The sequence below is a fragment of the Ochotona curzoniae genome, unplaced genomic scaffold, assembly GCF_017591425.1.
Source record: "Ochotona curzoniae isolate NIBS_2020 unplaced genomic scaffold, NIBS_Ocur_1.0 contig_3527, whole genome shotgun sequence".
Classification (NCBI taxonomy): Eukaryota; Metazoa; Chordata; class Mammalia; order Lagomorpha; family Ochotonidae; genus Ochotona; species Ochotona curzoniae.
Genome location: NW_024465897.1, coordinates 1982020 through 2004985, shown reverse-complemented (window position 1 = coordinate 2004985; position 22966 = coordinate 1982020). Strand labels below are relative to the sequence as shown.

Sequence of the window (22966 nt, the reverse complement as noted above, 5' to 3'; positions counted from 1 at the left end):
TGGGAGTGTCAGGAGCTGCTTCTCCTGGGGTGGCTTGGCAGAGGCCCCTCCTGCAGGTGTACTGGGCTGTTCCTCCCCCTCTATCCCCCGGGGCAGTTACTTCCAGTGATCCTGCCTCTGCCTACATCCCCTCCCTCTGCCCTCTCGGTTAGGCCGCATGGCCTGACCAGCACACAGCAGTTAAGCAGTGGCCGCAGCCACAGCCATGCAGCTGCCAGGTGAAGGGCCAACATTCAGCTAAACCCTGCTTGTGGACTGCCCTCCAGTCTGGTTAGACAAGACCTCTAGGGGAGCCTATCCTGAGGGGTGGAGCCTCTGCTCTGGGCAGCCTGCTGGGGTGTGGGTGTGGGGACTGGTTTCACTGACTCCCTTCCCCTCTGCACATACCCAGAGTAGCTTCGGAGCCGGCAGACACACCCAGAATAGAGCAGACGGAGAGGGCAGAGGGCCGGTGGCCTGGGCAAATCCCAAGAGCCCTGAGCTCCCTGCTCAGGACAGCAAGGCTGAGAACAGCCCTTCCAGCCCAGCCAGTTCCCCTCTTGCTTTGGCCACCAGGAAGCAACTGTGAGGGCTACGATGACTCACACATGTGCAACTGGTTCATCCCCCCCCCAACACACACACCTTCTCTTTTGATTTGCTGGGGACCGTGAGTTTCTGTCCTGCCCTTGGGGTAGGACTGGGCCCCATCTCCAGCCTCAGCAGGGAGGGGCAGAATGCTGCCTAGGGCCTGCGAGCCTCCTTTCCTTATCCACACCTGCTACGGAAGTGCTGAGGACCCCACCTGCCTACAGGCACACAAGTCGGCGGCTGACAGCTCCATGCAGGCTTATCTCCAGCCAGGAAGTTCCTGTGGATTTGCTCTGTGCATGGAGAAGGCTCTGGCTCCCTGGATGACACTTTGCGGACTGCACTGTCCCCAGGAAGTTGGAGAAGGGAGTGGGGCTCGTGTGGGGACCTGGGAGCTGCTTTCCTAATCCATAGAGGGGACTGGCTTGAGACCCCTTCTAACTCTCTCTGTATGACAGCGTTGCTGAGGTCACATGGGGCTGAGGGGTCTCAGAGGCATTGGCAGGTGTCAGCTTTGGCTGGTGGCACAAGTGGTCTGTGGTGCTTGCCTCTCGCCCTGCAGAAGGCCTCTGGGCACAAGCTGAACCTGCGTCTCCGCGCTCTGCCATGGATGGAGCAGTCAGCACCTGCTGAGCACGTGCTGGGATGCAGGTGCCAGGCTCAGCACAGGGCTCCTGACACCCTCATGGGAACTCTTCTTGTCCCTGGAAGTAGAGAGGTCAGGTGACTTTTCCCAGTTCCAAAGCAACACAGCCAGACCTCAAAGCAAGTCTGTTGGAGACATGGGCTCTTCTCGGGGCCCCCCTGCGCACTCTGTGGAATGAATGACTTTTGTCACCCATGTCCCCTCTGTGAGGACTGAAAGTGATGAGTCCAGGACCTGGACCTCAGAGATGCTCAGCTCTTGGCAGACACATCCCTGTGGCCCCCAACTGACTGCCATCCCCTCTTTCATGTGCAATCCCCCAGTCCGGGCATGGCTCTGGGCCTGAGGCCACCTCTGGCCTGGAAGATCTCATGGGCTGGAGGTGGCACTGGATGGGCCTCCCACATACGCCGGTGGGCGCTCTGGTACCTTGACCATGGCAGGCAGGCAAGGGGGCCTCTGTTCCCATAACTCCACTCCCTCCTGCCTCCCCCACCTTGGGGCAAGTTCCACTGCTAAGCCCTGAACCCCAAAGCTTGGCCCTGCTGTGGACCCACTTTAGGATGAAGGTGGGGCAAGTTATGTGGTCAGGGCTTAAAGTCGCGCTGTAGCCCTCGCTGGTCCACAGAGCCACCATGGGTGCCAGAGCGCTTCCCAGGGCCCATGCCCTCTCGCAGGTCACATAAGACAAGGGCTCAGAGGTCACCAGGCTGAGCCGATCCAGCTGACTCCCTTGACTTCGGGATCTGTGCAAAACCCTCCCAGCCATTTTGCAGATGAATGCGTGGAAGCCACAGGCAGCTCAGGGAGTGGCAGTGTCTCCCTGGAGGGAGCCTCACCCAGGCCTGAGGAAGACAGGGAGCTTCCACCTGCGCCCTTGCAACGGCTCAGGTGTGCTGGGTGGGCTGGGTAGCTGCACAGGTAGGTGGACAGGTAGCTTGGGGCGGGGTGGAGGGTAGAAACCCCACTCTGTGGCTCGCACTGGAAGGGCATGAAGATGACCATGGCAAGGCTTTAGACCCCAAGGCCTCTCAGGAGACCTGGGACAGGGTTCAGTTAACTGTCTTGGGCAGTGTGGCCAGGGCTACACGGCGATGTGCATTGGATTGTTCCCCGAGAGGAGAGGGTATGGTGGGTGAGGACCATTCTAGGAGAGCTTCCGACAGGAAGTGACTTTAGGCTGGCCTAGAACAACAAGCAGGACTTTACTCGGCAGAGGAAGTGTAGTAACCACAGCCCAGGCACTACCAGTGAGGTGTCTGGGGAGCAAGTTTTTTGTTTTTTTTGTTTTTTTTTTTTTAAAGATTTATTTATTTTTATTGGAAAGGCGGATATACAGAGAGGAGAGACAGAGAGGAAGATCTTCCGTCCAATGATTCACTCCCCAAGTGAGCGCAACGGCGGATGCTATGCCGATCCAAAGCCAGGAGCCTCTTCCGGGTCTCCCACGTGGGTGCAGGGTCCCAAAGCCTTGGGCCGTCCTCGACTGCTTTCCCAGGCCACAGGCAGGGAGCTGGATGGGAAGAGGGGCCGTCGGGATTAGAACCGGTGCCCATATGGGATCCCGGGCGTGCAAGGCGAGGACCTTAACCACTGCGCCACCGCGCCGGGCCCGGAGGGCAAGTTTTGAGGGAGGGAAGTGTTGGAAGTGCAGGTGGGCTGTGTGATAAGGGGCTGAAGGGGATTCCTTAGGCCAGCTGCAAGGTGGAATCCTTCTGCCCTGGGCCCCAGAGGGTCTGGTTGCTTAGAGGAAGCGAAGAAGGGAATCAGAGAGGGTAAGGCACAAACCTAAGAGTGCACAGTGGTGACAGAGCCCTTCTCATCTTACCCTGCAAGCCCCAGAGAGCCAGGGAAGGTGTGTAAAGTGGGGGGCATATGTACATTTAAAAACACACACAAACACATAACAAAATTTTGCATTTTTAGAAAGAGGAACTCCCAGAATGATTAGTATTTAACCCGGAGGCCTGAATCACCAGCAGGGAAATTAGGCCATGTGGGTGGGGAAGGAAGAGGCCCCCTAAGGCCCTTGCATCATTCCATCCATGTGAGGGGCTCCTTCTAGTCTGGGGACCCCATGCTTCCCTGCTGGAGGGTGTGTCAGCCCCATCTCTACACGGCCTGGGACAGGAGAGGTGGCTGGCCGTGCCTACCCCCCAACAGTGGGGCTGCTGAGGGCACTGACTCTGCCGGAGGGGAGGAGACCAAGAGGGGCTGCTTTGTGGCAGCCCAGCCCGGGAAGAAGCCTCTGCCCTCCCCTTCCCTAACCCCAGACATTTCCTCCAGATGAACTCACATCTCCAGCAGGCCAGCGAACAGGCCCTCATTGTGATGGGCTGGGGTCCTGAGAGAAAGGGTGCCTTTCAGGCCCCTAAAAATAGCAGCCCTGAGATTTACGAATATGTAGCCAGAGTGGCCTGGCCCCTCCTCCCAAGCCCCATGCAGCCAGACCCTGCCACCCACACCCAAGACCATGCATGACCTGCTGGTGACCTGCTGGAGGGTCCACCAGCCTGAATGATGAGAAGGGGGAGCGAAATTCGAGAGCCCACAGGGGGTTCTCATGCACCCCCTCTGGCCACAATGGGCTCTGGCATCTGTCCAGCAAGTCTTCCTTCATGGGGGCCTCACCAGGACTTAAGACACGAGGGTAATCCCATTCTACAGTTGAGAAAACTGAGGCACAACCAGGGAGGTGCTCAGTAGGCAGCCTGCCTCCTTGCCACTGTGCCTAGAGGTGCTTACAGTAGGTACCAGCCACCCCCACACTCAGGCACAGGCTGTGATCCTCATCTGGTGTGACCACTCAGGGCTTAGGTACTGGCACTGAGCTGGGGCAGGGGCCGCCCTGGCCATCTTGCCCTCTGCAGGGCCCTTTTCCCTGTCTGAGGACTGGTACGTGATTCCAAGGTTGCTGGGTGAGCACAAGTGTTGCTGATTCCAGATTCTCTACCAGGTGAAAGCTGGGGCGAGCAGAGTGTTACCCCCCACCCCATCTACCACCCTCCCGCAGCCATCCATGGGATCTACCTGGTCATGAGCTGTCCTAGGCTGGTGGCAGAGCCGGACAGGTGGCAGATCGCACGGAGGCAGCTACTATCCCTCCATCTCCTCCCCAGCCCCGTGTGGCTGGGGCAGAACCCCGAGTTACACCTGCTAGGAGGCTGCGTACCCTGCCGGACCCCTCCCACTTCACTGTCTCTTTGAGAAGGGGCTCCTAACTGCCCCCTGTAAGCCCCACCTCCCCAGCCTCGTCCAAAAGCCACGTGGGTGACCACCTGCCGACAGCCCTCTTTTGTCCCCTCCCAGCCCTGTATTTCCTTTCTGTGTAGGTGCCAGATGCTGCCCTGTCAAAGCCCCCATCCCCGGCCACCCCACCACCAAGGCTCCCTCGCTTTCCATCCTCCTGGCTTCCCAGAATCCGGGCTCCGACTCCTCCTCGGAGAGAGAGGGGGATGATGTCACTTCCTGAGGGTGGGGGAAGGAGTAGGCACGACCCCGCAGCCAGCCCGCCAGCCCGCCCTGCCGGCCGCCGCCGCTCACCCGCCTGCGGCAGGAGCAGCCCTGGCAGGGCTGGATGGAGTGGCTGCACGGGGGCCAGGGACAAGGAGACAGGACGGGCTGGACATGCTGGCCGGCCCCCCGACCCCACGCCCCCCAGCCCCGGCCGCCCCGAGGACGATGCCTGCTGGCCGGGGAAGATTTGGTCGCTTCCTGCTGGTCTCTGCGGACCCACGGGGAGAGGAGGACCTGCCGCTCGCCCCTGGACCAGGTGCCATGCAAGCCTCTGCCCGCCCAGGGACGGCTGCCCAGCAGCAGAGGTCATCCCACAGGGTTCAGGATGGGGACTGCCCCAGAGCCCCTCCTGGGTGTCTCCCAGGAACCTCTGCCCACGCTGTCCTGGGATGGGGGTGTCTCCCTGGGTGCTCCTTTCTGAGCCAAAGTATGGTTAGTTGATTCCAACTACTTGAGAGTTGGGAACCAGTGGAGCAGGGCAGGCTGCTTGGGACAGGGTGGGCTGTCCTGGTGAACTCAGCCAGTGCCCTGCCAGCCAGGCGAGTGACACAAAGCTCCCCTAGGCACACTGTTGCCCCTGGGCTCCACCATATCCTTCTCTCCCAAGAGGCAAGGGTGTGGCTGGGAATTCTGTCCGAAGGGAGCCAGACCAAGTCAGAGAGCTCACATGCCTGTCTCCAGCAAAGCAGGAAATGGACCTGTGCTCCGCTCAGCAGGCACCTTCTGAGCACCTGCTGTGTGCCTAATTTGAGGACCCAGCCACACCTGTCCAGAGTGGGTTTATCCTGCTGGGCTTTGTGTGGAGGGGTGGCTCTGTCTTAGTCTGGGAAGCCCCCACCTCATCCCAAAGGACTGGTGCACTGTGCCAGGTCTCCTAGAAAAGCAGTTAAGGGGGCTTGGAGGCAGGGTTTCCACTGATCCCACACAGGAAGAAAGAAGGGGTGAGCCCAGGACTTTGATAAAGCTGGGCAGTTACTGTTGTGGTGACCCAGACAGTGTCAGTCTGGGGGTCCAGTAGAGACTTGGGGTTAAGGCTGGAGCCAGACTTGCATGGTCAAGGTCCTTTGTGCTGGTTTGGGCAGGAGGCGGCTGCTTGTCCAGGCTGAGTCAGTATTTGCAGTGACCTGGGGATCCCTGGGCCTGGACTTGGGACTTGTGGTGGTCAGTGTCATAGACGCCTGTGCTACTGGTCACCTCTGGGACTAGGGTGCTGGGGACCCCCTGCAACTCCAGGACCTGTGCTTCCTTCCAGGAGGTGAGCACCAGGCCCGCTGAGCCTCCCCGAGCTGCCAGCCATGCCCGGGATCGTGGTGTTCCGGCGGCGCTGGTCTGTGGGCAGCGATGACCTCGTCTTGCCAGCCATCTTCCTCTTCCTCCTGCACACCACCTGGTGAGCCGTCTGGGGGGTGGGGTTGGGGCAGGGATGGGAGTGCTGCCTGCCAGGCCTGTGGTTGGGGGAAAGTCCTGGAAGGAACCTTTGCAGCCATTGGTTCCCCCTGCCTGGGTGTCATCCTGACCCAGTTCCCAAGAGGAAGTGTCCAAAACATCACATCCCTTAGGGCACCACCCAGAGAACCCCCTGGCCGGCTCTGCGCCTGTCCCTAGTGCTGATGGAGATGCTGCACAGCTGGGTTTCCAGGCACCCCAGCCCAGCCCTGAGGACATCTTCCTGGGGGGTAGGATCTGGTACCAGTGGACAGAGGTCTTGGGAGCAGGCGCACCTGCCAGACTTGGCCTCACTGGCTGGTCTGCCCACAGGTTTGTGATCCTGTCCGTGGTGCTCTTCGGCCTGGTCTACAACCCACACGAGGCCTGTTCCCTGAACCTGGTGGACCACGGCCGCGGCTACCTGGGCATCCTGCTGAGCTGCATGATCGCCGAGATGGCCATCATCTGGCTGAGCATGCGTGGGGGCATCCTCTACACAGAGCCACGCGACTCCATGCAGTACGTGCTCTACGTGCGCCTGGGTAAGGGCCACCCGCCTCGGGTGGGGGGCTGCTCCAGACCCCAACCTGCGCGCTCCTCCTGCACTCACCGTCTCCCACCACCGCCGCCAGGGACGGATTTGTGCCGTGAGACGGGCACGTGCCTGCAGTGGGTATAGCAGGGAGCTGAGATTGGGGTTGACATCCTGAATGAAAGGCAGGCAGACTGTGGCTTTATAAATAAAGTCTTATTGGAATACATGCATTAATGTATGTATAAGGACACTGCGGGAAGTTCATGGAAAATGGATTTAAGATCTTTATTTTGGTGCAAGAAAGAAAATCCATGCATAGTTGTTTGTGTTTTTTTCCCATAATATACATTTTCTAAGAACTTTTAAGACTCCATGTTGTACATGGCTTTCAAAAAATTTATTCATGCGTTTTTAAAGATTGATTGATTTGAAAAGGAGAATAACAGAGAGATTGAGAGAGAGAATTTGCCTTCTGGTTCACTCCCCAAATGGCTGCAGTGGGCAGTGCAGGGCCAGGCTGAAGCCAGGAACCAGGAGCTGCTTCTGGGTCTCCCATGTGAGTGGCTAGGGCCCAAGCACTTAGTCCATCCTCTACTGCCTTCCCAGGTGCATTTGTGAGGAGCTGGATCGGAAGTGGAGTAGCTGGTACTGGAACTGGCACTCACATAGGGTACCAGCATCATAGATACTGGCCGCTTAACCTGCTCTGCCACAGGGCCAGCCCCCTGTAATCTCTGAACAAAAAGAAATGTATGTTTTGGTTCCCATGAGCTTTCTGAGGTTCCCTCTCATTGTCTCTGGCTGCTATGGCATGGCAACCAGCACAGCTAAACTGCTGCTCCGAAGGCCTGGCTGGCTGGCCAGGGCTTGCTCTCGGCCTCCTCCAGTCCGCCAGCTGGCCCCAGTTCTGATTTTCCCAGTCCAGCTGCCCCTCCCTTCTGGGGAAGCTCCCCGCAGGGCCAGCCTGAGCCCCTCCTCCCCACCTTTCCTTGGGACCACCGCCCTCCTTCTCTCGCTTGTTGCTGTGTGCTGGGCTGGTCCCGGCCCTGTGTCAGCTCACAGGGAGGAGCAAGCTGTCCCCAGCCTGGATTGCTAGAAGGGAACCTGGGGCCCGTCGGACTCATTGGCTTTCTCAAGGTCACACAGCGGGGACGTGCATATTGAGCTGGGCTCTGGCACTTGGGTTCTTAGCTGCCCACAGAGCCATGGATTCCAGATGTGCTTCTCTTAACCCACCCCAGAGAAATCAGGGCACTCACCCAAGACATGTGAGACTCAGGGTACGTGCGTGACATCCTGGGGTCCCAAGGCACCCCAGGTACTAAGGGAGATGCCCCTTCACCTACCCACTGGCTGTCCCAGCCACCTGTTCAGGGAGACGCCAGGGACAAAACAGTTCACAGGGGACAGGGAAGGGCTAACAGGTGGGAGGGATAGCAGAACAGGCAGGGGGAGAGGTGGGGCCTGCAGGAGGAGGGACCAGGCCAGGTGGTAGGGCCCTTCGCTCTCAGCAGACAGTGGCCTTCCTTCAGCCAGTGCCTGCTCTCCTCGCAGCCATCCTGGTGATCGAGTTCATCTATGCCATTGTGGGCATCGTGTGGCTCACGCAGTACTACACCTCCTGCAACGACCTCACCGCCAAGAACGTCACCCTGGGTATGTTGGGTATGACCAGCTGGGGGCGGCGGGGATGGGGAAGGGGCAGTGGCAGAGAGGAGGGGGTCCGGCACTACCAGGGGGCACTGGCAGGGCAGGAGTAGGCTGCTTGCTCCCCACTCCCTGGGGCCCTCTGGCCTGGGGTGGGCCATGGCAGCAGCTGGGCCTCTTCTGTATCCCCTCGGAAGCCCGCACGGCTGCCTGCTGTGAGGGCAGGCTTCAGGATCATGGCCGCCCCAGAGTTGGGCAGTGGGTGGCTGGAAGGCACGGTTTCTGAGCCTCACTCAGGAGGCCTGGTGGCAGTTGACAGTAACTCCCTCCTTCCGGCCCCTGAGCCCAGGAGATGACCCCAGCACTGGTACATGCATCTGTCACCCTCCCCCCTAACCAGGGATGGTCGTGTGCAACTGGGTGGTCATCCTGAGTGTGTGCATCACCGTCCTCTGTGTCTTCGACCCCACGGGCCGCACCTTCGTGAAGCTCAGAGCCACCAAGAGGAGACAGCGCAACTTGCGGACCTACAACCTGCGGTCAGTCAGCCGGGTGGGCAGCCAGGCCGGGTGCAGGACTCTGCTGATGGTGGGTGGGAACAGGTTCCTGCTCGCTATGGGGCTCCCCAGCTACACATCAGCTTCATGGAGCCGTGCCTCAGTCTCCTTGTCTCTGAAATGGGCATGCTACCAGCTCCTGCCTGGTGATGTCAGTGTGAGACTTCAAGGAGATGCAGCCTGACATAGTCGCAATGGTGGCCATGATAATGCAGAGACAGCCATAAACCGAGCAAGGCACTGCAGGCACTAAGTTACAGCAACTCCAAGAGAAAGCTGCTACTGTCTGCCCTGCGATGCAGACGGGCAAACCAGGCACAGAGAGGTCGTGGGACATGGCCTGAGGTTGCACAGCTAGTGAGTGGTGAGGCCTGGATGAGCTGTTACCTCTGGGATTCAGGGGTTGGAGGAGGTTAATCAAGGAGTGCATCCTGGAGGGGGTGTTTATGTGGCATTTGAGAGAAGGGAGAGCGTTAGGGCATGGCAAAGAACATGAGAGAGGCCATTAGGCAGGGTCATAGTCATTCCCTTTTATTGAGAGAGAAAGTTGGGCTTGGAATTGGGAGGCCCCTTGGGGGCTGCTGCCAACACAGCCTCAGCTCCGACTTTGCTGCTGTGCCGGGCCCTTCTCATCCTTGGGTGTCTCATGCCCCGGCCAACCCGCAGTGCAGCTACAAGTCCCATCCTGTAGATGAGGATCTCCAAGCTCCTGGCCTCAGGAGCTGTGGGGCCTGGAAGCACCACCCGGGCCCCAGCCCCAGCCTCCTGCCTTTTGGCTCCCCAACAGACCTTCCCCGTTCAACTTGGCTCCGTGGCCAGAGCCACACCCGTGCCTGGTCTGGCCGCCCCCCAGCCCAAAATGTCAGGCTTGGAGGTGGGGTCCCTCGCAGCCCCCCGCATCACTGCTCCCCTGCTTGCTCCGAGCACGCGTCCTTGTTGGTGCAGGCGGCCCGGGCAGCTGGAGCGAGGGGTCCCTGCGGTAGCCATCCGACAGCATCCTTGTGGTCTCCGGGCCCTATGAGGCGAGAGGAGCCAGAGCCACCCCTGTCCATCCTCTGTCACCCTCATGAGTTCTCAGCCCCTGCCGGGAGCTGGGGGTCTGGTTCAGTCGGACCACTCTTCCACCCGCCCTCCCTCCCTGCTCTAACACCAATGATTTTTCTGGAAAGAACATCTGCAAACCAGCACCCCCCTGCCACACGCTCTGGGTTATTTTGGGTTTGGGACGTCAGGGAGCTGTTGATGTCCTTGCCCTCTTTCCTTTCAATGAGCTCTGGTCGGGCACTGGTGGAAGAGATTGTGGGAGGGTTTGCTCCCAGCATTACCCACTGAGAGCCTTGGCCTTATGGTTTTCGCCGCAGGAGTGTCTGCATCTCCGTTTGCTTAGGGAGGCACAAGACAGAGGGCTGCTGGACCCGTGGACTTTCTGTCCAGGCTTAGTGTGTGTCCGCGTGTCTCATCTCCGTAGCATTATTGATGCACTTGGCTGAAGTGGACACCTCACTTGCATTCCTGAGGGTATCTGCCCCCTGGTGTGAGTAAAGGGAACTGCAATGTGGTGTTGGCACTTCATCTGGCCTGGGGCCCAGCAGGAAGTTGCTTGCCCAGGAGGTGGGATCCAGGTCTGCAATGTGAGGCTGCCGCACATCTTGGAGCAGCAGGCCTGTCACCTTTCCTAGCCTCCTCCTGTAGCTCCAGAAGACCCTGCCACTTGCTCTCTCTCCCTCCCTGTGGCTACTGACATGTAGAACCACGCTGTGGGAGTAGGGAGCCGGAAAGCTCGAGCCAGGCCCAGCTGGTCACTTTCTGATGGGTGTTAAGTACCTAAACCTGCGAGGGCCACCTCTGCCTTTCTCTCATGACTGCCCCGCATCAGGCTTTGAAGAGGCCAGCATGTGGCACACAGGTCAGCTGAGTGCTTGCCTGATCAGCAAGCTGCACTGCACCTGTGAGATGTGTGGTGGAAACACGTGGACTTCCCAGCACCCTGTGTTGGGAGGCGCCTCTTGGGGCTCTTAGTCGTCACTATGCCTCCAGGCATAGACTGAATATCCTGGTTCCCCATGGTAACAGGGAGATCCTCCTTGGGGCTGGGAGTCGGGGTTGGGGGAGGTAGCTATATGGAAGGCTGGCACCGGTTCTTGCTTTAGTAACAGGTCAGGGAAGGGCAGGCCTCCTTCAGTCCATTCGTTTCTTGGGGTTCAGGGGATGTGCACCTCTTAGCCCTTTCTTGAAGAAAAACAGTCCTTGTCTTGCAGCTCCATTCCAGGGCTTGGAGGAAGATGTTGGAGAGGCCCAGAGCTTGCTCTCGCCTCCTACGCCCTTATTTGGAGCCTTTGAACCCCCAAATTGCCAAGTAGCCCTGTCTGGGCCCTGGCTCAGGAGCCCCCAGGGCACGCCTGTGTTCAGGTTTCTAAATGCTGAGGACTGTGCCACCCTCCCACCCTCACCCCTGGCCAGCAGCTCACCCTGTTAAGCCGGTAGGAATCCCGCCAGGACCACCCCTGCTAGCTGGCAGCCAGATCACTGGTCACCCAGTTTGGCCAGGCCTGGGCCCTATTCTCCCCCAGACTCTGGTCAGGTCCTGGGAACATGCCATCCTATTTCCAGAAAGTCTGAGCCACAGCCCTTCTGGTCCAGCCCTCTGACCTCACACATCATCACTCCGCCTTTTGCAGGCACCGCTTAGAGGAGGGTCAGGCCACCAGCTGGTCCCGCCGGCTCAAAGTGTTCCTGTGCTGCACGCGGACCAAGGACTCCCAGTCAGTAAGTACTGGGACGTCACCTCCCTCTGCTCTCAGCCCACAGGTCGGGGCTGCCTGCCTCCTTTGGCAAAGCCAGATGGGGAAGAGCCATGAAGACTTTGCACAGGGCCCCTCGGCACCTGCAGTCTGCAGTGGATAGGAAAACTGCTGGCGAAGAGCAGCACCAAAGCCCATGGAGACTGACGGGCAGTGCCCGCTGACGCACAGTGCACCCGCCTTCCACCCCAGGAGCTCTGAGCAGGGGCTAGGGGGGTCGCACTTGCTGACCTTTACTGCTAAAGGAAGATGGGGTGGGCTTGGGTTGCCCCGGGGAGAAAAGAGGGGAGGCGGAACCCACAGTGCCAGGCAGGAACCACTCCTTGCTCTACACCTCAGGCAGCTGAGTCCAAGAGGGACTAACCACTGAGTAGCAGAGCCAGTGAGGGCAGGAGACCTCTCCCTGCAGGGCAGGCGGCCCAATTCCACACACACAACCCCTCAGCTCCCATGGAAGTCTCCAGGAAAGTCCAGACACTGTGGTGCACCCAAGAGTGAGCACGCATGTGCAAGAATACCCCCCTCCTGCCCTGGTTCTCTAGCTGGTTCCTCTGGGAGGGTCTCAGGGCGGGGGGGAGGGGGGCTGCAACCCAGGGCCAGGCCCTAGGCAGGCTCTGCAGGGAGCAATGGCCTGCCACATGGAGACTGGGTCTGCCAGGACCAAGCCAACAGAGAGCACACCCACCCCTCCAGGCTCCCACGCCAAGCCTGGCTGTGTCAGAGCCCAAGGCCCAGCCCCAAGCACATTTGAGTCAGCCTGTGCTGTTGTGCCTTAGGACTCGTGTAGGACACTGACATGGGAAACTCTGAGGCCTTCCTAGGACCCATCTGGGTTTCTCCCGGGCCACTCAGCTGGAGCTGGTAGTGGCTGGCTCTGGCCTCATTATGCATCTGTTTGGCCCTTGCTATTGCCTTGTAGGGAGTGTCGGGTGCTCTAGCGAGAGAGCCAGCAGGACAGGACCAGGTCCTGCCCTCAAGTCTCCAGACAGGTTGGGGAGGATGCCGCAGACTCAAGCGAACGTGTGTGAGGCATGGAAGTCGCCAAGCCCAGCTCTGAGCACAGCCACCCCCTGCCCCAAGGCTGACAATGGCCATCCCCAGGCTGAGGACCTGGAGGGAAGGCAGTGGGGTCTCTGGCCCAGCCATCACACTCCTTCTCACGAAGAGGGGTCACATCGCCCCATGTGACACCTGCCAGGGCCTCGATGGTCCCAGCTGCACAGGGCCACTGTGGGCTAAAGGGGATTTATGGGCCCCCGCCCCTGCAGGAGCTGCCCCTGGAGGCGGGGGGGTTCACACCTGTCTCCTTCCCTCTCCTGCTCCCCCACCCTGAACCTCATAGGATGCCTACTCGGAAATCGCCTACCTCTTCGCCGAGTTTTTCCGGGACCTCGACATCGTGCCATCCGACATCATCGCTGGCCTGGTGCTGCTCCGACAGCGGCAGCGGGCCAAGCGCAATGCCGTGCTGGACGAGGTGGGGGCCGGGCACCGCCTCTTCCCCCTCTCCCTACCCCTGGCACATCTCTGCAGCCCTGTGGCAGCAGTTACTGCTACTGCTGCTGGCGTTGCAGGCCCCTGGCTTCCATCCTGCTGCTCAGTTCCCATGGGCCCTCTTAGGCCCTGGAGGCCACCTGTTTCCATTTGCTTCCAGCCCCTCCTGGCTCACCCCTTCAACAAACATGCCATGGCCCCAGCTTCCCTCCAAGCCATGCACGGCCACTCTGGGGCTGCCTCCCACCCCAAGGACTTGCAATCACAGGGGTCCCTGGCCTTGCTGCCCTCTTCCAGCCAATGGGCAGCATCTGTTAGGCTCTCTTGGCTTCTCACACAAAATCCCCTCCCCAATCCCATGGCCCTGCGCATGTGACCCTCCAGGTTGTAGAGATCTGGAAATCACAGGCTGCCTCGGGCCCCACAGGCCTTTGGGAAACAGGCGGAGCCGGGCAGCCAGAGCCAGTTCCCGGCCACAAGCCAGTGCCCACCCTTGCCTACACCTGTTTTGCAGGCTAACAATGACATCTTGGCCTTCCTCTCTGGGATGCCAGTGACCAGAAACACCAAGTACCTCGACCTGAAGAACTCGGTGAGTTCAGGCTCACCTCCTTCCTCCCCGCCCAGGTCCTCCATCTTGTCCTGCCATGTGGGCTGCGCCTCACTGAACCAGGCCCCCTTGGGCTCTCTGGAGAGCCACCCTCTCAGATCATGCTGCCTCCCCCAGAACTCCCTGCATCATGTGGGCTCATGCAGCCGTGGTGTGACGTTCACAGTCCACCTTCCGCCCCAGGAGCTCTGAGCAGGGGTTAGGGGGTCGTGCCTGTTGGTCGGCTTGGGTGGCCTTGGGGGAAGAGGAGGGGAGGCAGAGCCCACAGCACCAGGCAGCGGCCACCCAGCTGCGTCCCAGAAGGGTGCTGGGTCTCACTCAGCACTCTAAGCCACCGCTGGTTAGTAGCAGAGCTAGCAAGGGCAGAGATCTGACCCTCCAGGGCAGGCAGCCCAGTTCCATCCCCCTCCCGTGGAAGCCTCCAATGGCTCTTTCCCACCAGGCACGGTGATGAGCCCATGGTGCAAGCAGCACACGCCCCTTCCGCCCTGGTTCCCTAGTGGGCAGGGAGCACCCTGTAGGTTCCTCTGGGAAGGTCTCGGGGGCCACAGCCCAGGGCCAGGCCAGGCAGGCTGTGTGGAGGGCAGAGAGCCATCCCCTGGCACATGGAGGCTGGGTCTGCTGGGCTAGGCCAAGGAGGGCACACCCAACCCTCCTGGCTCCCAGACCAACCCCAGTCCCAGCCCAGGGTCCAGATGGGTGTGCACTTGTTCTTCCTCCTGTCACTGTGACCTCAGGCTAGCCCTTCGTCCCTCCAAGCCTGTTCTATAGCCATAAAATGGCAGCAGGCACTCTTTCCAGCCAGAGCAGTGGGAGGTAATGGGCTAGCTGCAGGCCAGGCCCTGGCACTGTGCAGTGAATAGCACTAAGCGGGACGCTGCATGAAAGCAGCCAGCCCCCACAGACATCTCAGTCTGTTCCTATGCTTCCTGTCCCCACCGTGTCCACAGTGGGTGCCCCCAAACCAGCCTTCTCTGGTTGCTGGGACCTGCTGTGCCTCACTCTGGCTGGCTCCTGCCACTTGAACCAGGAGCAGGGACAGACACAGGCAGAGGTACCAGGGTCTGCACCTGCTACCTGGCAGGGCTGCCCGGGCCCCACCCACCCTGCCCAGCTGGCAGGGAGCTCCCAACACAGACAGGGTAATTACCCCTGCCGTTCCTCAAGAGCAGTCACGGCCAGCCCGGGGCCCTCTCCGCCCCCCTGAGCCCTGATTAAGGACTACCTTTTCCACTTCACAGGGTGACTAATCACCCTCCTTAACTTTTACAAGCTGAGTAATTCCCTCTAAGTGCTGGGGCACCCAGTGCCTGGGGTGAGGGTGGGGAAGCTGACCAGATCGTGGAACACCTTTCTAGCAGAGAAATCCTTTCTCTGCAGACATGCCCACCCCCAGTCTTGGGGAACTGGGACCCCGACAGCCAAGCTGCAGCCCCCCACCCCCCGTTCAGAAAGAACCCAAGGGACCGAGAGCTTGGCCCACTGCTTCCTTGCCCAGCCTTGCCTGCCCCGCTGCCCAAGACTTGGCTACCCAGCCCCACCGAAACACCTGTGCCCTGCACCCTGAAGGCCTCAGATTGAGCTTCCCACCAGCAAGGCCCCTCCCCAGGGGCAAGGTGAAGCGAGCCTGTCACCCTTTGCCTTCCCCAGCAAGGCAGGCAAGGAAAATTGGTCCAGTGCACGGAGTGATTTTCTGTCCCTAAATCATTAATTCCAAGGTTGGAGCAACAGGATGGGTCCCAGGAGGACACGTGCCCCGGTTGCATGGAGATAATTATGGAAATGCAATTATCTTCTTTGGAAGATTGGAAGAGGAGGAGGGGCGAGCAGCCCCCACTACCCCCAACCCAGTCCTGCTTCTAGGGGAGGGGTGGGTGGCCCTGAGGCTGACAGGGCATGCCCTCCACCTTGTGTCTCCCAGCAAGAGATGCTCCGTTACAAAGAGGTCTGCTACTACATGCTCTTCGCCCTGGCGGCCTACGGCTGGCCCATGTACCTGATGCGGAAGCCAGCCTGCGGCCTCTGCCAGCTGGCCCGGTCCTGCTCGTGAGTACCGAGTCCCACGCCCCCGGCCACCGCAGGGCCGCTGTCCTGCTCCTCCACCCGTCCTCCTCCCCCTTCCCCCATCCATGCTCCCGAGGCCTGCTTTCCTTCTATAACTGTGCCAGACTTGAGCCCACCATCCTGTGTCGTCCCCAGGCAGTTCGCCGAGCTCCAGGGGCAGAACCCTGACTTGGCCATGCACAGCCTTGGGTTACATGAGCGGTGCCTGTGAGCCTCAGCTATGTCATCTGTAAAATGGGAGTGGCATCTGGGGCGAGGGCTACGTGGAACATCTGGCCGAGCCTACACTGCCTTCCCTTGCATCAGCTTGTTCTCGCTCTCGTCGTTTCTCTGGCCTGTCAGTTACTCTTTTTTTTTTTTCCTTCATTTTAATTTTTATTTTAAATTTTGAATTTTATGGTACAATTCTATAGAGTCTGGGGTTCCCCCCGCCAGTTCCCACCCTGTCTGTCCCTCTGTGCCCTGATTGCTGGTGGCAAGGCCAGGCCAGGGCAGTCTGTGGAAAGGCCTCAGAAGGCCCTTGCTTTAGTTAAGGACTCCACTGGCACCCTAGGAAGCGGGAGGGGCCTCCGCCCCGGGTCTGGCCTGTAGTCTGACCCCACTCTCACCCCTGCACTGGACCGCACTGGGAGGGAGCTGGGCCCACCCTACTCTCCCAAGTGGACTGCGGGATGGGCTGCAGGAAGAACTGCTCCCTTCCACGGGGTCTCCATCTCAAGCCAGACCAGGCAGAAGGAGGACAGTTCCCTTGGCGTCTGTTCTAGAAAGGCTGCTGTCCTGTTGGGAGGTGGCTGCCAAGCCTGCCACCCTGGCCTCGGGGTGACAGCAGCCACGCCTCCCGACCACAGCCTCCTTACCCCAGGAGCCTGATGTTCTCACTGTGCCCATGAGAGCAGCCACTCTCGCCATGCCGCCTTCCTGGCTTTGTCCGCTGCATGTGCTGTCGCTTCTCCCTGTATGACCTTGGAAGTCCCAGCCCTGGTGTGGCGACCTGGAATCTGACAGACCCCGCTCCAGTTCCACGCTGGCAGTGTGGAGAGCCTCGGAACCAGAGTCTGCCGTGCCCACCAGAGGGGTTTTGGGAATAAGAGGGGGATCACGTGCAGACGAGGCCATGGTGTGCTGTGTGCGCAGGAGGGTGTCAGAGCCCACATTAGAATTGTTAGTGCAGGTGAAGAGAGAGAAAGCAGGGAGTCCTCAGAGCCCAGCAGCCCCCAGGCCAGTCGCTGCCCAGAAGAGCCAGGGGCGGGAAGACACTGCTCTACATCCCAGCCTGTGCACAGCAGCCCTGGCTCCCATGCCAGCTGGAGGAGGGGGCCCCCTGCCTGGATGGAATCCGTGCCTTTCACCTGCCTGTAGTTCTCCCGCACTAAGCAGAGTGGCCAGCCAGGCTTTACCCATAGCCCCGCCACCCTTGGGAGATTGTACTGACCTTTGGCCCTGCCCTGGACATGTGGTCTGTCTCTCCTCTATGGGAAGAGAGGTGTCCTTGGCTGGGCTGGCTGTCAGGTGCCTGTGGCCTCCAGTCTCTCACTGGTTGATCACAGCCTCCTTGGGGACAACTGGGCTACTGGCCCTGCTGCCCTGGAGGCTTTGCCTGGCCTTCAGGTCACTGACTTTTGCAGCCATCTCTGGAGAGAAGGGCAGTCCACATTTATTAAGCCCCTTCTGTGTGCAGGCTTTCTGCATCTTGTTCCTTTGGTCTCATGCCATCTTGTGAAGTAGCTGTTTGTACCCCAGTCTTATGGAATGGGAGGAACTATGGCTCAGAGCAGCTGAATGCCCTCTAGTCCCTAAACAGCCAGGAGGTGACACCCAGAGCAAGGGTCCAAAGGCATCTCCAGCTGCATCCTGTAGAGCCTAGGCTCAACTGAGGTGGGACACGGAGGACCCAGGCCAGCCTCCACCTGAACTGGCCATGTGTGGGCTATGGGCTCTCCCTGGGACCTGCAGCCAAGCTGACCCTATGGTGGCTTTGGAAACCCTAGGCTTTTTCAGCGAGGCCTTGCCCTGCTGGGAATTAACAACCCCTACACATGCAGCTCCCAGCGAGGACAAACTGGTTGGCATCATTGCAATCCACAAGTCTTCATAAAATCTCAGCTGGGGACCTCAGTCAGGTCCAGGCCACATGATCACCAGGCGTCTGCTGCCCCATCTGTTGGGGGTTGGCTCCCTCTGGCGGCCTGTAATGCAACTGCACGCCCTCACTGTGTGGCCAGCTTAGCCGCGTGGGCGGGCTGCTGGGCACCTGGCAGTGAGCATCACAGAGCAGGCCCTGGCTGGGGAGTCCAGGCAAGGAGAGAGAGCTGCAGTGCGTCACAAGCAAGTTGCCTCATCTGGGAGGGGAGGGGGCTGAGACAGGGTGGCGGCCAGGGTGGACCTCACTGTAACATAACCTTTGAGCAGAGCCTGGAAGGAGGTGAGGGGCGAGCCACGCAGTGTCCGGCAGAAGAGCGATTCAGACAGAGAGAGCTGCAGATGCCAGGTCGCTGAGGCAGGAGTGTGTCCAACGCTGGGCTGAGGACAGGCAAGAAGGCTGGAGTGAAGCGAGCCGGGGGTGGGCAGGTCAGAGAGGCCAGGGCCACCTGGGGCAGGGCTCCGGGGCTCCTGTGTGGTGTGAGAAATGCGTGGCTGCAGGGTTTTAAGGGGAAAAGTAGCGTGGCCTGGATTGCGTCAGAAGAGCCATGTGCAGCTAAGCTGAAAGCACAAGGGCGAGTGCAGATGCAGTACAGGTCCAGGGTTCAGTGAGGATGGCAGAGGTGAGGCTGGGTGGATGCTGGGTCTGAGTGCCCACAAGAGGCCTAACCCACAAGGGTGGTGGCACCTCCTGCTGCGGGTGGGTACGGAAGGCTTAGCAGTCTGAGGGTGGTATGTGGGCAGAAGCAGCTGGAGACCATAGCAGGATGCAGCTACTGAGCAGGAAGCGGAGTGTAGCCCCAGCGGCAAGGCACCCAGGGTGGGCGACCTAGGAGGAGAGTGACAGGCTGGGACCCAGGTCAGACAGCAGGGCCTGGCCGGGCCTGGCTGGCACAGTTAGCTGCACGGGGTACCCCTGGTGGGGACTTAGGCAGGAAGTGGGGTCTAACCCAGCTGGAAGCAGCCCTGTAGAGGAAGGGAGGAGGAATGGTCCTGCCAGAAGTCCCCGGCCCTAAGGCCTCTGCTGCCCCCACCCCCAGGTGCTGCCTGTGCCCTGCGCGGCCCCGGTTCGCCCCTGGGGTCACCATTGAGGAAGACAACTGCTGTGGCTGCAATGCAATAGCCATCCGGCGTCACTTCCTGGATGAGAACATGACAGCGGTGGACATCGTCTACACATCCTGCCATGACGCGGTGAGAGCCAGGGCCCAGGGTCAGAAGCAGGCAGCTCAGGCTCTGCAGGGCCAAGGGTGCCCTCTCCCGGCCAGGCTTGCCTAACAGTAGTCTCCACACTGCCCTCAAGCAGACCCTGTGCACACGCATCCCTCTCTCTCCCCCCATTCCCTGGGGCCCTGTACCACCTCTGAGACTAGCAAAGTTAACATCTTGCACCAAGCACTGGGATCCGGCCTCAGGGATGATCCCCACTCCACCCTCGGCAGAGAGGGGCAGGGAGGGATGTGGGGAAGGGACCAGATTTCCTACTTAGGTCAGTGTCCCCAGGTCTGACGCCATCTTGGGGTCACTCAGGTTCACACAGTGCCCACCTCCTAGGTCTACGAGACACCCTTCTATGTGGCAGTGGACCATGACAAGAAGAAGGTGGTGATTAGCATCCGTGGAACTCTGTCCCCCAAGGTACGCTCCTGGCGGGGCTCCCCCCGGCCCCTGGAGGTGCTGCCTCCCACCTCCTGTGCCCTTTGGCTGCTTTCACCTACGCCCTCTCTCCCTCCCAAGGACGCCCTGACGGACCTGACAGGCGACGCTGAGCGCCTCCCTGTGGAGGGGCATCACGGCACCTGGCTGGGTCACAAGGTACCTGCCTCCGGGAGCCCTGCCTACCTGTCACCCTTGCCCCACACCATGCCAACACCTGCTGCTGGGAGGGGGACTCCCGCTGGCTGGACAGGCAGAGGGTGCAGATTCTCCTGGGAGGCCCAGTGGGAGAAGGCGGCGGGTCACACCTTGTCTGTTAGACCCAACACAGAGGGACAGAAGGACAGAAAGATCTTCCATCTATTGGTTCATTCTCCCCAGATGCCCACAGCAGCTGAGCTGTGCGAGGCCCAAGTGCAAAGCCAGGAATTCCATCTAGAACTGCCTCCTGCATGAGCAGGAACGTGGATTGGAGACCTGAGCTGGAACTTGATCCCCCAGTTCCAACGTGCAGTGCTTCCCAGGCAGCAGCCTTCAGAACTGCGAGTCCCCTGTAGTTTGGCTGGTCCCTGGGAAGCCAGCCGTCCACACACCGCTCTGTCCCTCCTGCCCCAGGGGATGGTCCTGTCTGCCGAGTACATCAAGAAGAAGCTGGAGCAGGAGATGGTGCTGTCCCAGGCCTTCGGGCGAGACCTGGTGAGGTGTCCTCCACGCCCTCCGAGTCCTTGCCACCCGGCTCTCTCCCAGCGGGGCACAAAGAAAAGGAGGTGCCTTCTCTCCCACGCAGGCTCCCACCCCCACTGTGGCCCCGAGTGCCCATCAGCCTATGCAGCGTGCCCAGCTCAGCCATACCTGCTGAGCACCTGCTCCTTATAGGCACTTGAGGTGCTGACATGATGCAAGCTGGGGACTTCTGGGAAATTATATGGAGAAGCTTGCAATAGGGAATAGAAGGGCAAAGAAAGCGGTTACTGAGCAGGACGGGAGAGATGCCAGTTTGCTAGGAGGTGTGTCTGGCCCCACAGCTGCCCCGGAGAGGCTGCTTGCTGCCCTTTCCAAAACAGAGCAGCCTCTGGCCTGTCAGGTGGAGGGATGGGAACAAAGCCCACAATTCTAACAGAGTGTGAGCACTAAAGTGATGAAAAACTAAATGAGCAAACGGTCCATCCCAGCTACTCAGAGGTGCCTGGGAAGGAGGGAGCCGCTCCTGGAGAATCAAGGAGGGCTTCCCTGGGGAGAACTCAGGGCAGGGCTTTGAGGAATAAGAAGGAGTTTGTTAGAAGAGCATCCTGGTGGGGACCCAGCAGGGTTCACCCTCTGCCCCTGGCCTCACTGGCATCAGCCCGCATAGCCCAGCAGGCAGCAGGGCAGGGCCCTCAGGCTCCTCTCAACCCCTAGGGTCGCGGCACCAAGCACTACGGCCTGATCGTGGTGGGCCACTCCCTGGGTGCGGGCACCGCTGCCATCCTCTCCTTCCTCCTGCGCCCACAGTACCCGACCCTCAAGTGCTTTGCCTACTCCCCACCGGGAGGCCTGCTGAGGTGAGTGGCCTCAGCAAGTGGGAGGGGCTGCTTGGAGCGCTAAAGGCCAACTGAGTTGGCAGGACAGGGGTGAGAGCCAGCAAGGCTGGCAGCGTCACCAGGCAGGCTGGCTTCTGCTTCCATGGAGGCCTGGGCATGGCTGGGAAAGTGGAGAGTGGTGGTGGGGTAGGGGCTTAGCAGAAGGCCACACATGCTCTTAGATCCATCCTTACCAGGCAGGGTAGGGGCAGGCACCCAGCTCAGTGCCGGTCAGCCCCCATAGGCTTAGAGGCCAGAAGCTGCCCCCAGGAGTGCTGGCCCAGCTCTGCAGCCCAGTGGCCCCTTCCCTGTTTGCCTGAGCTGCACCCCGGCTTCCCTTGCAGTGAGGACGCTATGGAGTACTCCAAGGAGTTTGTGACTGCTGTGGTTCTGGGCAAAGACCTCGTCCCCAGGTAATTCTCTCTTTGGGCCTTACCCACCTCCAACCCCAGACCCCACCACTTCCCCCGCAGACTGCCTGCAGGCTGGCCCTCACCCTGCCAGACCCTCCTCTTCTGGCTCTGCCCTCCTCCCGCATGACCCTGACTGATACTTGATTGGGGGCGGTGGGACCTACCCCTGCTGCCCCGATCCCTGCACCCCACTTCCCTCCCAGCCCCTGGGCTGGCCAGACTGACGCTCCTTCATGGTGCCTCTCCAGGATTGGCCTCTCACAGCTGGAGGGCTTCCGCAGGCAGCTGCTGGACGTGCTACAGCGGAGCACCAAACCCAAGGTAAGCACAACCAGGTGTGCTGACACCGGGCAGCCTTGTGTGGCCCGTCTGGGCTGGAGTGCTGGAGGCCCAAGCCAAGTGAGGCCAAGGCAGGGCTGGGATTTCAGAGTGTCTCCAGGCTCAGTCTGGCCTCTGTCACAAGTACAATTGGGGAAACTGAGGACATGCTTTTGCTCATGTCGAGGTTAAAGCCAAGTGAGGCCTGGGAGTGATGGGCTCCCTTCGCATGGAGCTGCCTGAAGCCAGCGAATAGTCCCATGTGCTTTGAGGGTGATGGGAAGGCACTTCCAGAGCTACTTGAGATGCCCAGGCTTGGGGAGGGATGCAGATGGGCCCTCGGGGAAGACATACAGCTTTTCTGATTCTCCACATAGCTGCTAACCCACAGCAGACCTTTGAGGGAATGGGGCAGGCCAGGCAGGTGGGCAGGGATCCTAGACTCGGGGTCAGACCAAGAGCAGGAGAGAAGCAGATTTGGGCCCACAGGTCTCATGTGTCATGTGCAGTGACCTCCCCCTATTCCATCAGCCCCCAGGTGAGCTCAGGCTGGACTGCTGCCAGTTTGGGGGCCCACAGCCCTCTGATAGGCAGGGCCCGAGGGCAGGTGGCAGGTACCTGGTCGGGGACAAGGTACTTTTCTTCCTGGAGGAGCCTGGTACTAGAGAAGTAGAAATACTCCTACCAGACCCAGGCCTGGGCATCTGTCAGGCCTGAGAGGCAGGCAGCTGGGAGTTAATGGAGATGTGGCCAGGCCTGGCAGGTATAGCTGGCTCAGCTTTCCCTCTGACCTGCTGAATGACCTCATGTAACTCCCATCCCCTCACTGGGCCTGTCTCCCCATCCCAGCCTCTGGTCAGCCCCAGAAGTCAGCATTGCCATGTCTTCTGTCCTTGGCATCTTAGTGGCCATCTGACTATGTAAATCTCAGGTGGGCACTGACTAATGCTCTAGCCACCATCCTGCCCAGCCCACCTTTGACCTCCCACCCACCCCACCGAGCCCTCTTCCCA

General features: G+C 60.1%; 1 protein-coding gene across 2 annotated transcripts in view; it reads left to right on the top strand.

Annotated features, from left to right (window-relative positions):
* Positions 1-22966, top strand: part of DAGLA (diacylglycerol lipase alpha) — a 57697-nt gene that overhangs the window by 28473 nt on the left and 6258 nt on the right. For both annotated transcript variants that reach the window (XM_040981997.1, XM_040981996.1), the window contains exons 2-16: positions 5985-6122; positions 6491-6702; positions 8250-8351; positions 8743-8881; positions 11578-11665; positions 13043-13177; positions 13709-13786; positions 15726-15850; positions 19048-19201; positions 19562-19645; positions 19745-19822; positions 20279-20359; positions 21062-21204; positions 21567-21635; positions 21884-21956. In XM_040981997.1, coding sequence (XP_040837931.1) covers positions 6028-6122; positions 6491-6702; positions 8250-8351; positions 8743-8881; positions 11578-11665; positions 13043-13177; positions 13709-13786; positions 15726-15850; positions 19048-19201; positions 19562-19645; positions 19745-19822; positions 20279-20359; positions 21062-21204; positions 21567-21635; positions 21884-21956 — 1656 coding nt within the window. In that variant the 5' untranslated portion in view covers positions 5985-6027. The remainder of the gene's footprint in view (positions 1-5984; positions 6123-6490; positions 6703-8249; positions 8352-8742; positions 8882-11577; positions 11666-13042; positions 13178-13708; positions 13787-15725; positions 15851-19047; positions 19202-19561; positions 19646-19744; positions 19823-20278; positions 20360-21061; positions 21205-21566; positions 21636-21883; positions 21957-22966) is intronic.